The following is a 16112-nucleotide window of genomic DNA, read 5'->3' on the forward strand; positions in this document are numbered from 1 at the left end:
TATCCCAGTGACTGTCTGACCCCTGACCTCACGGATCACCCGCCGCTCAAGTCCCATCATTTCGCTCTCTGGATACACGGACGTTATAACACGGCGGTGACCTGCTGAGCACCTGTAGCCTTTGACCTTTGACCTTTCTGAGTGGCCGCTGTCCGCCGGCTGCGGTGGCAGTCAGCACCCGCAGAGGTGATCGAGGAGAACAGAACGGTCGGCTCGTCCGCACCCGGCGACTGCGACGGAGATTGTGATGAATTGTCGGACCCGACTCAACAATGTGACTTCTGAAAAATGGTCACAGGTGGAAGCAGGCGTGTTAGACTATCTGAGGCCAAATAAAAACAAAGAGTTGACAATTGAAACATAAACTGCAAAGGTATCACACGATTATGCCAAGAGTTGATTGCGCTCCTCCTCCCTCCCTCCCTCTCTCTCTCTCTCTCTCTCTCTCTCTCTCTCTCTCTCTCTCTCTCTCTCTCTCTCTCTCTCTCTCTCTCTCTCTCTCTCTCTCTCTCTCTCTCTCTCTCTCTCTTCTTTTTCATCGATATTTAACTGCTTCAGAAATATGCTGCTTCTTCCCCTAGTGAAATCTTATGTTTACTGTAATGAGAGCATGACACATGCTCACTTCTCGTGCTCATACACCCGTACTTGTCAGAGTCACAAAATCTCACACTAAAGTGCTTCAGGGCCCGTGTGTGGTTAAAGCGAGTCTGTCGCTGCCTCTGACAGCTTTCAGACGTGTTGGGCGGCACGGCCTTTTCGTCAGCCGGTCAATTCAGCGAACAATATCGTCTGTTACACACAAGTTCGCAAGTGTTCGCAATTGTCAGCTGCTTCCCGTCAGTTTGTAATTGTCTGTTTTAGGTAAGTTGACTTCACATTTATTTGTAGGACGGAAAACAAGCCGCAGGGGAACACCTAAGGGAAATCCCACAGGTTCCTGTGATGTTGCATTCAAGACGTTTCCATTACAAAATGCGACTCGACAGAATTTATCCGATGCGCTGCTTCACGGGAAATATGTATATTCGAACCAAAGTAGAAATAAATGCGGGATTTGCAGCGCTGTGAGTTCTGGGCTACTTTGCAAAGTTTGTCGTAAATATGCTCAAGATTAGGCAGAACCTGTCACTGCTTAGCAGAAATATGTAAAACATCATGGTATGTCCGCAGCAGCTTTTCGGTGCTGCACTAAATCGTGCATCGGAATTCGGATAGGATTTTGGGTATCCTAGTTAAAAATATTTTCCAAGACCTCAGACGAAACTCCTTCAAGTTCAACCTTTGAATGGCCCAAGAGCTCACTGAGTAATGGCAACTATGTAGTGGTGATGCAGCCAAGAACGTCATTTGGAGCGTCGCAAACGTATTAATTGGTGAGCGGGATACCGGTTGTGGGACATCAATTACCTATACCGACGTGGGATAATTGAATCGATATTGTGATCCTCGGCTGATCTGCTGTTTTGCTTCACAACAGCTTGGCGGTAAACACTTCTTTTTTCCTAAATGATTGTAAAAGAAATGAGGAACTTCGAACGAGTTGAAGGCTGCATAAATTTATCCAAAGAGCATCAACAGCGAAACACAAAATCGCACGTCAACAAGCGTCGCATTCTGGACTTGTATATTTTCCTGTCACACGGTCTGGAATGCTGAACTAATGCACACCCGTAGCTATCCTAACTAATTGAGCAACACCAGGGGAACGGACACCCGCTACACGCGGACCGCTCCGCTTTGAACTACGTTTATGGGTCCAGGCTATCGCCATGCGCGCTTATCAAGGAACATGTCACTCGGTCTGCAACGGCGCAGCTACCGCGTCTCACGGCCACGGGTAACCATGGTAACGCCGCGCTGGTAACATTGAACACGGGTGAGGTGCAATAAGGCACATTGCAGCTGAGCCCGGCGCTGGCATATTGTTACCCCTCAGTCAAGTCGCCTAAATCTACATACTAAATGTCTATCAAAAACATACCAGTGTTATTGTTCTGTTACGCTTTGTCGATTATACGCTGTTGACACCAAATTCTTGTGGCTCCTGGAGGCTTAGTTGTATATAACGAACGCGTTGCTGATATTAAATCCTTTAGATATCCGAGGCAAGCAGTCACATACGGCAGCTCATCTACTATTTATAAATCCTAAAAAGTCCGCCGCCGGTTACTCCCAAAAAGGCTTATTGCGGCGCCGTCGATTCATGCAGGAGGGTGAAATTTTCACGACTCGTGGGTCACGTCATTCAACAGATCGTATTAAATTTTGGGCACGATCCGGCCGGGGGTGCGCCCGTGGCGCGTGCTCATGTGCGCCATAGGGTTAGCATTAGAATCGGCAAAAACAGGCTATTGCTCGGGAACGGTAAGGGCTACGGGGGTGAAATTTTCACGCCAAGTCGATCGCGTGCACTCATTTGTCGTATTAAATTTTCGACGGTGTGGGTTCAGCGGTGTGCACGTGGTGGGGCCGCGGTCGGCGCCGAGCAAAACGCTCGTGCTTTAGGCTCAGTTGTTCGCTTAAAAACCTGAGTGAAAATAATCAGACAACGAAGGCCGACACAAGGCACCGCTCGCCAAGGGGATTCGCCAGTAAATACAATAAGTTTTTGCAATATCTCAGCCGTTTCTGGGCCGATTTAGCTGAAACTTGGACTGTCGGTGGTAGTGTAGGGTAGTGTAGTGTAGGGTAGGGGTAGGGTAGGGGTAGGGTAGGGGTAGGGTAGGGGTAGGGTAGGGTAGGGTAGGGTAGTGTAAGGGTAGGGTAGGGTAGGGGTATAGGGTAGGGTAGTGTACATAGGGGTAGGGTAGTGTAGGGTAGGGTAGGGCAGGGTAGGGTAGGGTAGGGTAGGGTAGGGTAGGGTAGGGTAGGGTAGGGTAGGGGTAGGGTAGGGTAGGGTAGGGTAGGGTAGTGTAGGGGTAGGGTAGGGTAGTGTAGGGGTAGGGTAGGGTAGTGTAGGGTAGGGTAGGGTAGGGTAGGGTAGGGTAGGGTAGGGTAGGGGTAGGGTAGGGTAGGGTAGGTTAGGGTAGTGTAGGGGTAGGGTAGGGTAAGGTAAGGTAGGGTAGGGTAGGGTATGGTAGGGTAGTGTAAGGGTAGGGTAGGGTAGGGGTAGGGTAGGGTATGGTAGGGTAGGGTAGGGTAGGGTATGGTAGGGTAGGGTAGGGTATGGTAGGGTATAGGGTAGGGTAGGGTTGAATTGAGTAACATCCTAACTTACAAAGGGCTCGAACAACTCGCATGCATCACCATCATACTTTACAGTTCAATTAAAAGCAGTTACCCAGTTCTTCACAAATAATACCAATAAAAATGCAAGTTTCTATACCCAAACTAATGCATCCGTTAATCATACATATCAAAACATACAGTTATCGCGTAAACCTGTACCTCTAGTCCTCGTAACGATCTTTTTAGCCAGACATGTATCTGTAGAAAATCATTTAGATATTGTAGGCAAGTGAGCTAGCTCAATCACACATATTTTGCGAAAGTGCCACGGTATTTGGCTCTCAAATACAGCCCTACGCAGCGTCAAATACAATCGTTATCCCTCTCCTCAACGTGTGCTGGTTACATCAAAATAACTAATAGGGCACCGAGCGCCATTGGATAGAATCCTCCAAACAATTCATGACTGAAGCTCAATATGTTTCACAAACACCCTCAATCACTAATACCGAATCGAACTGTTCGTTCAGATTCAATGAGCAATGTCCCAGCAACACCCCTCTCAACGTTCACTCCACATTTCGGCACTCATTGCTCCTCAAACAACCAGTGTTCCTTCTCCAAACTAAAGCTTCTTCTGGCTGCCACTAGGGGCGCTGGCGGCGCCGCGCTCCCTCCAGGGACGCCTCGCACACTCACACCACACGCTATCACCGACTGCTGGCGCGCGGCGCGCGCTGCTATCACAAGCTGAGGTAGGTTTTCTCCTCGGCCGTACCATCGCCCTGTAGCGCCGCGGCGTCCATCAGAAGCTGCAGCCCGTCGAAGCTGTCCCTCCGGCCGAGCTGCGGCAGCTGCGGCGGCTGCGACAGCTGTTGCGGCGGCTGCGACAGCTGCTGCGGCTGCTGCGGCAGCTGCAGAGGCGGCGGGGTCGGCGGTGGCGTCACCTGAGCGGCCGGAAACTGCAGCGGGTCCAGGTAGCCCGTGTACGGCGGGTACGACACGGAGGGGTACGGCGCCGGCAGAGCGCACGACTCGGCTGCCGCCGCCGCTGCCGCCGCCTGGTACGCGCTGAACGACGGCAGAGGCATCGACGACATTGATGACGACATTGAGGACGCCATTGAAGATGACATCGACGATGTCATTGATGACATTGACAACGCCATCGTGGACGGCATGGATGACGGCATGGACGACGTAATCGACGAGCAGACCAGAGGCGGCGGTGGCAGCGGCGCCGGGGGCGGTACAGGCGGAGCGGGCGGGTCCTGGGCACCGGAGATCTGGGAGATGGGCGGCAGGAACCGGTGACCGGGCGCCGGCTCCGTCCAGCCCCGGCTCCAGGTGCCGGTCGAGGGAGCCGACTCGGCTGGCGGCGCCTCTGGAGGGGACGGCTCCGGCTCCTTCGGCCGCCTGCTCTTGCGGTTGATGGTGAAGCGGTCCGGGTCGTTACCCTCCTGTCTGATCAGCTCAGGGAGGATCCGGCGACGGGCGTTGATGAACCAGTTGCATACCTGGGGAGAGGGGGCGAGGGGGAGTTAGATTTGCTGTCAGAAAGACGGGGGTCAGAGTAGCACGGCAAGAAGATTTGAGCCGCCGTCATATTTGTATCAGGTGAGACCCATGCCGAGTGGGTCTCACCCATTGTCGCAAGCCGAGTGGGAGGTCTAAGAAAGTCAAGGTTTCGTCTACATGGGAAGGGACTGGAGGGTCAGCATAACATAAAGCATTAAAAAGTTTTAGCAAGCCTTCGGTCACTTTCGATGGGATTAACTTAAAAGTAGAGGAATTGGCAGCCGATTAGGGTGGCTTCACAATGGCGTCATAACAGTCTCTAGTGGCGTATCCGCAGACCACGGTACATCAAAGGGGCGTCAAAGTGACGTCAGTGGAGTGTTGACCATTTCTCAGCGATGTGGCGGAGCAGCGCTGAGCGTGTGACGTCTGCAGTCGTCAGCCATCAGCCTAACTCAGCGCGCTGACAGAGCGATGTCAGATGGACCTACGGCCGTCAGTCGGCATCAGAGCGATACAAAACGACGCTAGGACGCCGCACGTCATCGGACATACTTCCAGGGTGTCCAACCGGATCCAGAGAGGACCCATGAGAGAGCGTCAAACAGCGATGGGTCGTGAGGGCATCAGCAGCTCACACCCCAGCCCTGCTTAGTGCCGTGTGCACCACTCGTCCGCCCCCCACCGCCATGACCACACGCCGCTCCACATTGGCAGGTCCGCCCGCTCTGCTCTCTGACCTTCATTGTAGCAGCGCTGCATCGGGGTGTGACATTTACATAGTGCGAGAATCGCCAGTGCGCTCCGGCGCCGGATGGTGCCCTGAGGGGTCGGACGGGTGGCGTCCCGAGGGGCGGCGATCATGGCGCAGATACGCACAAACGTGCGCGCACCAACGACGTTGATGGAAACGGTAATGTGAAATGAATTTTAAACGGTGTGATTCTGGTTGAACGGGTATGCGGGAAATTGCACAGGCTGAGCTATGCGAGTCTTGCATGGAGGGTGAATATATGCGATGCAGGGTGCGTTGACACGATTATTTGAAAAGGAATCAGAAAGGGAATACCATCACCATACGATTGAAATTTGCAAGATTTTGCAGTAATACTTTCTACACATTTATTTCCACGTGAAAGTGACTCTAATGAACTTCATGTAATTATGTCACTGTCTATTTAATGAGCTGTTCAACAGCTTTTGCAATTCTAATTCACGCAGCCACTTAGCAAAGCAGCCGTCTAGAATGGTGCAGAGGCCTAACTATAGTGGCACCTACCATTCGACTCACTACCTGCGACTCCAGCCGAAAACTACATATACAGATTTATTTCCCATTGAAATAAGAAGGCACGTACCTACAAGGGTTAAAAAATAAATAAAATAAAGTGTATGTTGAAACCATTCATAAAAGAAAAATGACCATAAACATATAAACTCAGAAAAAGCTTAAAAGGGTATGGCTTTTGCGGCGGCTTCAGAATAAATTTGTTGAGCCGCATAACCCGGCAGTTGCTGGGGTATTTCGCCACCCACCGTTTGCTGGGGGGGGGGGGGGGCGTTAAACGCCCCCAGCCGATAACTCGAGAACCAATAGGCGCAGCGAAACGCACGAGGCAGCAAACGAAAGAACGCGACGAGACGCTTCAGATGAGTACTTTAAAGTTGAATTTTGAGGTCACAGGTCGGGTCAAGGTCAGGTCAAACACCTGAAATCGGGCTTTCAGTAGCATGGACTTCAGGACTTCGCAATGGGCGCCTCTCGTCATAAACTCCGTCAAAACGGTGCACAATCCATCATATAATGCCTGCAAGAGTGTCAACTCCATATAGGGGTCAGTAAAGCATAGGTCAGGGTCAAGGTCAGGTCAACAGGGTAGGCACATATCCCCGAAAATCAAAACTGATATTCGCAGCCTGTGACACATGTTTTATGGGTAATTTGGAGCGTAGAACACGATGGTGACATTCATTTTATCATATGAGTACGTGTTTGGCTTAAAAAGTTCAATTTAAGAAATGCATGTATCATGGACGTGAAGTAGTCACGAGAAATTGCCAAGATTCAGTTCAAGATTTTGGAAAATGCGGAACGATAATCAATAATCGAAGATAGCCATTTGATTGCTCATGGTATTGGCAGTCTAATGGCGTTTACGGCATGTCTGTATGTCTATTCTGTGATTTTATATGATTTTTTGAACATATGCCATTTTTGGCCGAAAACTCAGAAATTATGACTTTTTTTTATAAATTTAGTCCGAACCTTTTGATGGGAAGGATTCACAAGGACAGAGCCACCGCTAAGCGAAGCTTGTTGCGATGACCCTGCCCTCTACCCTCCGATCGCGCAATTCCGATTCTATGGCAGAATTTAGAGTCCAAAGTTTAACGTGCGCACAAAGCCGCGCACGGCCGGTCCCCTCGCTGACTTCGCCTGGCTACGGCCTGCCACCAACCGCAACCATACCTGTCAGGAGGCCCATAAATGTCGAGCGCCCGTCGCGCTTCGAACCCGGACTGTCATAACCGGGAACGCGTGCTCTCACCACGCGGAGTCCAACGCTCTAACCAACTGAGCTACGGGACCGGCAATGACGTCACTAAAACCTCGATATCTCAAAAATTTTCCGACCGATTTTTTTGAAACTTTGTCACAATACACTTCAATCAATTCCCTACAGGTACCCAAAATTTGGCGCGCCTGCGGCGCGCCGTTTTTATGCTATGGCCCGGCGAAAAAAGTGGGGGCGTTTAACGCCCCCCCCCCCCCAGCAACTCGCGGGATAATTCTTTGGCATCACATTTGGCCTTTTCCCCGTCGATGGAATGGTTCGCGGCAGCAATATTGCGAAGAAGCCTCGGCGCCTTAAAAAGCTGGGCATCAGGCCAATCGACTTTTACGTCACACAAAGACAATTATGATAAATAAAGTTCATGGCCTCGATGGGGCTATGAGTGCGAAGTAAATCAAAGACGCGTCGGAGCGGAGAGCAATAAAGTAGCCGGTCACTTTGGAGGCCCGTCCTGATAGAAATATTGTCGCGCGATGAATGGGGTGGGTGGGTGCCAGTTGAGATGAGCCGGCACTCATACTGGCCGCAGTTGGCACCGCGGTCGGGGGTGCGTGCCAAGCGCCTCGCCGCCGACGGACGATGCTGAACTGCCTCCGAATCAGGAACGGTGGGAGGGAGAGGTGCATAAGAAGTAGTGGTTCAACAGGGTGCCCTCAGAGAACACCACACTGACCTTACCGCGGCGCTGCTATTTGGGACAATGAGGGAGCTGTTCAGCTAAAGGTTCAGACATTTAATCGCAAGCAAAAATATCACAAGGATGACTTTAAGCGCGGCAGGCGTCTCGCATATCCAGCCGAATGTCTCGTAACCTGCACCTGTTCGCCGATTTCGCGGCACCACAGAGGGACCCACAGTCACCAGACAGACCAGCATACGCCACTTCCAGCCGTACAACATTGCAAATGACAGTTGGGGTAAACAAGCAGGCGAATCTGTCACTCAGCGAACGACGAGCGAGTCTGATATATTATTTTCCAGCTGCCGTCGCAGGCTATCGTCACTTCATGATGTCACTCGCCGCAGAGTTGGTGAACATGCTTACCTGCAGGACGGTGAGGTTGGCCTGCATGGCCAGTTCAGCTTTCTGATCATCATTCGGATAGGCGTTGTAGCGGTGTTCGAAGAGCCACCCCTTGAGCACCTTGATGGAGTCCTTGGGCAGGTTGCCGCGGCGCCGTTTCGAGTCGCTGCAGTCGTCACTCCCTCCCGGTGACGGCGGTCCCCTGGCGCCGGCTGAAACAAAACAGACGTCATCACTGCCCGCCCCTCTGACCCGCCCGCACGTGATCCCGTAATGACGGCAGCGCTCCCAGCTCCGTCACGTGCTTTGGGGGAGATGTTGTGGCGCCAGGACGGGGCAGAAACGGTGGTTCGATGTTGCGAGTGAGTTATCAGAGAATAAAATACATGATGACATAAATCATAACAATCGCTAGCTTTGGTAAATCACAACTTTGGTAAATTAAGTATGCTCTTTAAAAATGAATGAGATTTGCACTGGTGATCTCTGGCACAATCCGATAGTGTCCTTCCGGTTCACAGTTACTCGTGCAATCACCTGCAGTGTGGCCTCCAAAATCGGCGCTTGTGATGGCTCATTTATTATCCACTCCTCACCGATCCGAATCTCGACGGTATCCCACCCAGCGCGATTGGCGCAGGGTGTTTTTGGATAGCGTCTAGTGCGATTGGCGTACAGCGTCCTGGTCTGCGGGCCAAATATACTTATTCATTCTGTTTACTTTTGATAGAGTGGATGGATTTTTACCACAGGCCAGCTAACTGGAATTTGCGTAACGTTCACTGAAATCTGAAACCAGCTTTGGGCGAAACACTGTTATAAATAATATTTTGAAAATATAAGGGCAGGGTTCAAAGCTACAAAAATAGACGGCATACGCAGCGTTAAATAAAATAAACCAATTTCAGGGCAGAAAAGCAGCTTAATTAAAAAAATAACGCAAGATTTATGATCGCGCCTACCGGTATCTATGACTTAACGGCGTCGATAAGCGAAGGCTTTTATGTCTGAACGAGACAACCCATCATCATATTAGCCTTCAGATTCGTCAATATATGAGGGTGGCTTATCGAGACCGATGTCCAAACTATCGCTCACCAGTCTGATGCCGTGCCAAGGAAAATGGAAATCATCGTTCTCGGCAGAGCTATGGAAATCTAAGGACCACAGCGAAGCCAACCATGTGTTCCATGTGAGTTATTCGAGCGGACTTTACGGTATCTTGCACCAGACAACGGTCACATCCAGGTGGAATATATCCTGAACATTACACAATCTGGGACAGAGATGGCTCGTTAGCTAAACAAGTGTTGCTTTTGTTCACTTTCATCTTTAATTAAAGTTTACTTAGCGCCACGTGAGAAGGCTGGAAGTTGGAACAGGTCGGGTCAGCCTAAGGTGGTGGAGACGCTTCGAGGGGAATAAGTGGCGGTAACAGGTCACACACATACGAATACATATGCAGTGCACATATGCATACCTACTGTCTCATTCACGCAGATCTACCAGAGGTATGTACCGGTGGCCGTCTCAACAGTGCGTGCTGTTACTGCACGTTTCTGGAACGAAAATGTTAGGCCCTCTCGAAAAGCTACCGAACGTTACGCATGAATTACACATTTGATGCTTTATGCTGCCTAGCTTACATTTCAACATAGATTTGCATATATTTAGATAGGTTCAAAATAAGATTATTTCAAGCTCTCATCGTGCCATCAATGGAACTCAATCCATACGTTCCATTCAAAGTTCAATGACGACGCAAAAACGACAGTCAGGGAAACTGCTAGACATCGAACCATTCCTGAGGCTAGTGAACAATTTTCCCTCCATGTCTGTTTCTGCGTGGCTTGACCCGATCCGATCGGTGTCAAGGTCGATACGGCTACTGGTCAGGGTCGCTAGGGGAAAGATCACCTTGGAACAAGTGGACGGGCGAGGTGGAAGGTGGAAGGTGGAAGGTGGAAGGTGGAAGGTGGAAGGTGGAAGGTGGAAGAACAGTGGAACGGGTGGATGACTGCACACATGAGGGGCACGGGATGAATGATATAGCTCGCCGGTAGACAAAACAGCATATGCATAATTTTTGGATAGCCTAACAAATGTGTTCGCGTGGTATATAATGCTTGCAAGTTATATGAAACACATCAGTAGGTGCATAAAGGTGCTTAGGTAGGTACTTGCTAATGTTTTGAACAATTGTTGCGAAGAAAAAGGAGAGGACGCAAGAAGCCACCGCTGATGACCGACCGACCGCCTTGATAACCCACCTGCAGGTTATCAAGGTGGTTATTTGCAGCTATTCATAGGCAAATAACACAGCCGGGCCACGTGCTGAACACATCAGCATGTGACGTCATGCCTGCTGACGTCACTGCGCGCATCCTGTACTCCCCACAGCTGGCCACAGTAGAGCAGGTAGCAGATTTTGTCGACATGCTGCCTGCACCGGAAACTCGCCACTTCCGGTGCACGACCTACCACCGTGTGACACGCCGCGTGGCGCCCGGTCTGATCAGCAGGTCACTAAAACGGTCGGTTTAACGGTCACAAACAGGCAAAAATTTAATGAGCGAGGCATGGCTGGTGTCTATTTTAAGTCTTTTGGTCTTATTTTTTTGAATAAAATGCTGAGTTAATCATAATGTTAAGCTGAGTAGTTAATATGCGTGTCGATATAATCAAACAACAGTAACAATATATGTAATTGTTTTCAACAGCACGTTTCGCTCTGATTACGGTCATAATGCCTGGCATGGCAGCTGTCATGAGACAGTTACCCGCGTTGTAACAGGCCAGTGATTAAAGGAAAAGGGCCACCTTTAACATGGGGATTGAAACTGAGATAGCCATCTTAGGTACTGCTTCAAGAGAGGGAAAACTAAAGAAATTGAATGAATGCAGACTTATTATTTTCAGGCTTTAGGCTTTGATAAAAACAGTCAGAGCCAGAAAAATGAAATGTGCATTTTTGTTGTTGGGTTAGAACCCCCTGGGTCAAATATGACCCGACCATTTCAGGGCCACGCATGAAAATGGGAATTAGGTACGGGAAATAGTGGTTTGCCTGGGGCACTTTTAGACACTGAAAGCACATAGGGAACGCTGTCATCGGTCCACGCTTAGTAGCCGCCCGGGCCGACCACATGTGTCCCATCTCCCTCGCTGACGCCTCCCGCTGATCCCGGGCCGCCTCCCGGCGCGCGCTAAACGTTTACAACCAAAACACCGGCGCCCGCTCCGGGAGACACGCTGCCAGTGCTACCGGTCGGCGGCGACACGTGCTGTTTTTGCCAGGTGTCCTCTGACGGCTAGGGTTCGACGGAGAGCCGGCGACCAACAACACTGAGGCAGCGGGAGACGACAGGCGAACGGTTCTCCCGGCTGCTGTTCTTGGCCGGGAGCGAGTGGACGGTACCCGCTCGAGGTTTTTTCTTCCTATAGCGATGAGGAAAGGTAGCTGAGTGGCGTCAGCTTCTCCAGCTGGTCGTCAATCAGATTCAGTCTGTACCGGCTCCCGCACTCTAATCAATCCCACATCACCAATGCCTACGCCAGAAGCTCGCAAAGCAAAGAGCTCAAACCGGTTTTACCCATTGCAAATATGTAACGCCAGATATAAAACCGCTGCAAATGACAATGGCTGCGCTGCACGTTCAAGGTAAAACTGGTGGAAGATTTTCAGCAAGATAATGCTTTTTCAAGGTGCGCTGGTGCGCCTGTGCGTTGGGCATAATGTGCGTGCCGGTGCAGCCGGCGCTGTCCTGTTCGGAGTTATGAGCCTGTGCTTGGTCCTCAGAGGACTGGTGCAAGCACGGCGACCCGACGACGGCGAGGATTCTCTCCAACTGGCCGCAGTGGGAGCTCTCGGGAAGTTCCGTGAATAGCCAGATTTACGTATATAAGGTTGCCTTTGATTTCTTGCTTTTACTTAGAATAGTTGATGCTCTCGTATTTCTGGCTTATAATTTGGTTCAGGGCCAGGCCTACCCACGGGATCACAATTTACATGCACTTCAATCATTTAATTTCTTGACTTCGGTCATTTCCGTGTCTTTATTTATTCTACTTGCCATATCATTTGTGTTCACTTCTGGGCTCTTCGATCTTTTCTACACTTTTTTCTTTAATCTCTCTCCTCGGATCTTCTCTGTTTCTCACTCTTTCTTTCTTTCTTTCTTTCTTTTTCCCACTCTCCCTCTCTCCCTCCTTCATTTTTTCTCACTCGTCTCTCTCATGTTCTGTTCATTTCTTGATTCTTCTCTCTTCCTTATCTCTCTCCACCACTGCCCCCTCCATTTCTCTCACTTCCCTCTCGCGCGCGCGTCGCGTCTCCGTCCGAACGCAGCAGGTTGGAGTCGGACCAAAAGTCGTCCGCTGTTTTATTTTGGTCCGCGGAATGCGTCGGCCGTGCACTGTGTGAAGAGCGGCGAGGCCGCAGGGGCACCGGAGACACGGAGACAGAGACGGAGACACGGAGACAGAGACGGAGAGCTCCGGAGACACGGCGGAGACGGAGACGAACCGAGCCGGCCCCGCCAGACGACAGCACTCTCCAATATCCTCCGAACGGCCGTACACAGTCAGCCGGAGGGGATCCATCTGAATCACGTCATCGCAAACGCAAGAACACTCGGGTAGTTTGGCGTGTGCCGTGCACAAACAGAGGGAAGACACACGGTTTGTGTGGCTGGTCGCTGCCAGCACTCGGTTACTTTAGCAACAAGTGCGGTTAATTGAAAGCTGGAGTAACGGATTGCGGCGCGTGCTGGTGTCACTTGTCAGAGTAATTTGTGTTTGGTGTTACAATACATCTGGATGGGTGCATTTTCACACGAAAGCGTAAGTTATCCTGCTCAAACAAATGTCACTCTGAGTGTTGGCATTTGCAAACATGTGTTCTGCTATCAGACAGCTGGTGTCTACCGTTTACTACATCGGACCATTCATAGTGAACACCAGGGCTACACACCAATGTAATTAATGTGTAGCCCCGGTTATCGCTCATAGTAAACGATACAGGTAATTTGGGTAGCCAGGCTGTCAGTACTAAAATGATGTCCAGAACTTACGATTGACAGGTAACTCAGATAAGTATACGTACACCATGCGCACCTGTTAAAAAGGTAGGTAATTTATATGTTGATTGGTAGGTAAAGGTAGGCAGGTAATTAGTAGGCATCGGTAGGCCGGTAATTGATTATGATAGATAGGTAACATAAAGTTAACCAAATTTAAAAATAATGGCTGATTGCATAAAAGCGTATTACAAATTAGATTATGTGCATTATTAACTCGAATGAAAAATGGTTAATGGTTATTGTTTTTCATTCCTATTCATCGTAAACTGTCCACTTTTATAAAATTCGTAACGACGGCGTCAATGAGTCGATTAGCGTAACAGGAAGTGTGATAACAGATCAGATTAGTATTACTTTCGTAAAACCTTGTAAAAAACCGTAGACAACCAAAACATTTTAAAGCTATGTGCAGATGAATTTGGAGAAATAATAGCACAGCTCAAGCTGTCCAAAAAGTAAAAAGTATCATGCAGAAGCGCTAAAAGGATTGGAGAATGTAAGAAAATGTCAGAAAATGTAAGTATATAATTATTTGTCAGAAAATGTGAGAACAGTATTTGGGCAGTAAAACGGCAAATGAAAATGAAGGTAGTGAATGAACGATGGGAACAGTGCTAGGCTGCACTCCATAGATCGTAAGGACGGCGCATGGCCGGAACAGGCCAGAGATAGACGGTGCGTGAAAGAAAATACACTTTCATCCATGTCCTATCTCCCTTCCAACAATACCTACACCCAAAATAAATGAGTTCTTAATAGCATCCGTAATTCCCAATAAGGTTATACCTAAAGATGTTTATGCTGAAGCTTGCGGTTAATCATTATAAATAAATAGATGCAGCAAATTTGTAAAAATTTACCGCGGGGATTTACATTCCTGAGCCCAAGACACCCAAACTTGGCTCGTTTTATGCTACCAATTTCATCTCAGTTTGTCTAATAATAAATATTTATAAATAAATTATTGCAAAAAGAAAAAGAAACTAGGTTACAGAAATATGAGAGATGAAAGCACGTGCCTCCCACTGACCCCGAACGACCCCAAGCAGCTTCATGGAAGCCGCTCGGGTCGCGCCGGCGGGCTTCCATAGGACCACAACCCGCAGCTGGTTCCACTCGTAGCGCAGCTCGTTAGCGCTGCCTGAGTAGCCATAACGACCCGCGGCGTGGCCCGGGTCCAGCGGGAGCCTGTGTGGGGACAGTCTCATGCTGTCTGAGGGGAAGGGGTACGACACACTGTCACACACGGCGCTCCTGTCATATCCGGGCCGTTCCAGGCGCGTCGCGGACTGCCACTGACAGCACGATCTGTCACCGAGCTGTCAGACGGCTGCCGCGTCGCGTCGCGTCAGTCACGCTTACCTTTGCGTCCCTTCATGACGCGTCCCGGTCGGCGGCTGGCGCGCGGCTGAAGCTCGGGGAGCTGCGGCAGCTCCGGTAGGAGGGCTGGCTCGGAGAGCTCGGGCTCGGACGGGACGGCCACAGCCGCGGGCGGCCGCTCACGCACACTGATGGAGCGCGGCCGGCGGCACCCAGCGCCCCCAGGTGGACTGGCGCAGCACGTGGCGGCTCCGGGCGGCTCTGGGCGGCAGGCTGCCAGCGGGCGGCACGGGCGGACCCGCCCCCCGCCGCCGCCGCCGCCGCCGGGCAGTACCCGCTCCCCGTCCTCCGGCCGCCCGCCGCCGCCCGCAGCCCGCCGCCAGAGCCGCCCGGCCCCTGCGCGTGAAAGGAGACGAGGGCTCGCCGTGCACCGACCGGCTATGCACGGGCCGGCTGTGCACGGCAGCTGTGCAGAACGGCATGCACGGTGCACGGCCCGCTCGGCACACGTGACCTTGGCACTATGCGTGACGCGCACAGCTAACGGGTCACGTGCGTAGGGACAGCGGCGGACGACAGGTAATCCTTGGAACTGCGAAATCGAGCCGGCCGGGCTGTCCGCGCGCTGCGCACTGTCCTCAGTCGTCTGTCGCCAAACCGGTAACCGCGGCCGATTCAGGGAATGGCAGGGGTATGTGACATACCTACAGAAGCGTGTATCGGTATGGGCGAGAGGACGGCAACGGGCAAGCCATGGAAGAATTTCGTCCCCAACTGCTTGTCACGGTCAATGTCACCAATGAATTGGTCTACTGCTCTATGTTAATGCCCATATTTTTAACGATATAAAAATAACGCTAAACTCATGTTTAAAAAAAAGAACTGACAAAAAGTTGGCAAACTCGATGTGCATGAGGCCGTCCTGAACCATTTTCGGACCAGAATAGAAGCCACGGGACCAGCAGAGCGCGCACCACACAGTGCACAGAACCACAGAGGGCAGCAGGACGTCAGGTCCCACTGCGGTACATTCAAACGGCAGTTCTATTGAGCCTAGCATTGCAGAATACTGAATAGTACAAGTAGGTAAACGCAGGAGAGCGGGGGTGGCAGCCGCGGCGGGGGCGGCGGGCGGCGGGAGCGGCAGCGGGGGCGGCGGGTGGCGGCGGGGGCGGCAGCGGGCGGCTCTCAGCAGATGTCATTCTCCATACGGCTAGCGTCACGAGCACGACACAAAATCGATGCTGCTGAGCGCTGAGTCGATATATGTCAGGGGGCACGCCGGTCGGGTCGGGTAAAGTTCGACGCTCCCTCGGGCGGCTGACAGCTCGAGCGGTGCTGCACGTGAACTGAACGCCCGTTTTACGCTGAGCTAGTCAAACAAAGAGAATTTAAATCATGCTGAACGTCAAAAAATGATGT

At 51.0% G+C, this 16112-nt stretch overlaps 1 protein-coding gene across 1 annotated transcript; it reads right to left on the reverse strand.

Moving 5' to 3' along the window:
- Nucleotides 1–1597: 1597 nt before the first annotated feature.
- LOC122386254 (homeobox protein TGIF2-like) lies at nt 1598–15026 on the reverse strand. Its single transcript, XM_043375289.1, has 3 exons — nt 14733–15026; nt 8311–8501; nt 1598–4688 (listed from the first exon to the last, which is right to left on the reverse strand). Exons 1-3 carry the CDS (start codon nt 14746–14748, stop codon nt 3915–3917), a joined length of 981 nt encoding a protein of 326 aa, XP_043231224.1. The 5' UTR covers nt 14749–15026; the 3' UTR covers nt 1598–3914.
- Between the last annotated feature and the right edge of the window lie 1086 nt (nt 15027–16112).

Source organism: Amphibalanus amphitrite, unplaced genomic scaffold, assembly GCF_019059575.1.
Source record: "Amphibalanus amphitrite isolate SeventyFive unplaced genomic scaffold, NRLGWU_Aamphi_draft 000244F_arrow, whole genome shotgun sequence".
Taxonomy (NCBI): domain Eukaryota; kingdom Metazoa; phylum Arthropoda; class Thecostraca; order Balanomorpha; family Balanidae; genus Amphibalanus; species Amphibalanus amphitrite.

Bases quoted from the DNA above. Each gene is read 5' to 3' on its own strand.
- LOC122386254 (XM_043375289.1), bottom strand. The intron at 4,689-8,310 runs GTAAGCATGTTC...CCCTCTCCCCAG, and splicing joins CCAACCTCACCGTCCTGCAG to GTATGCAACTGGTTCATCAA.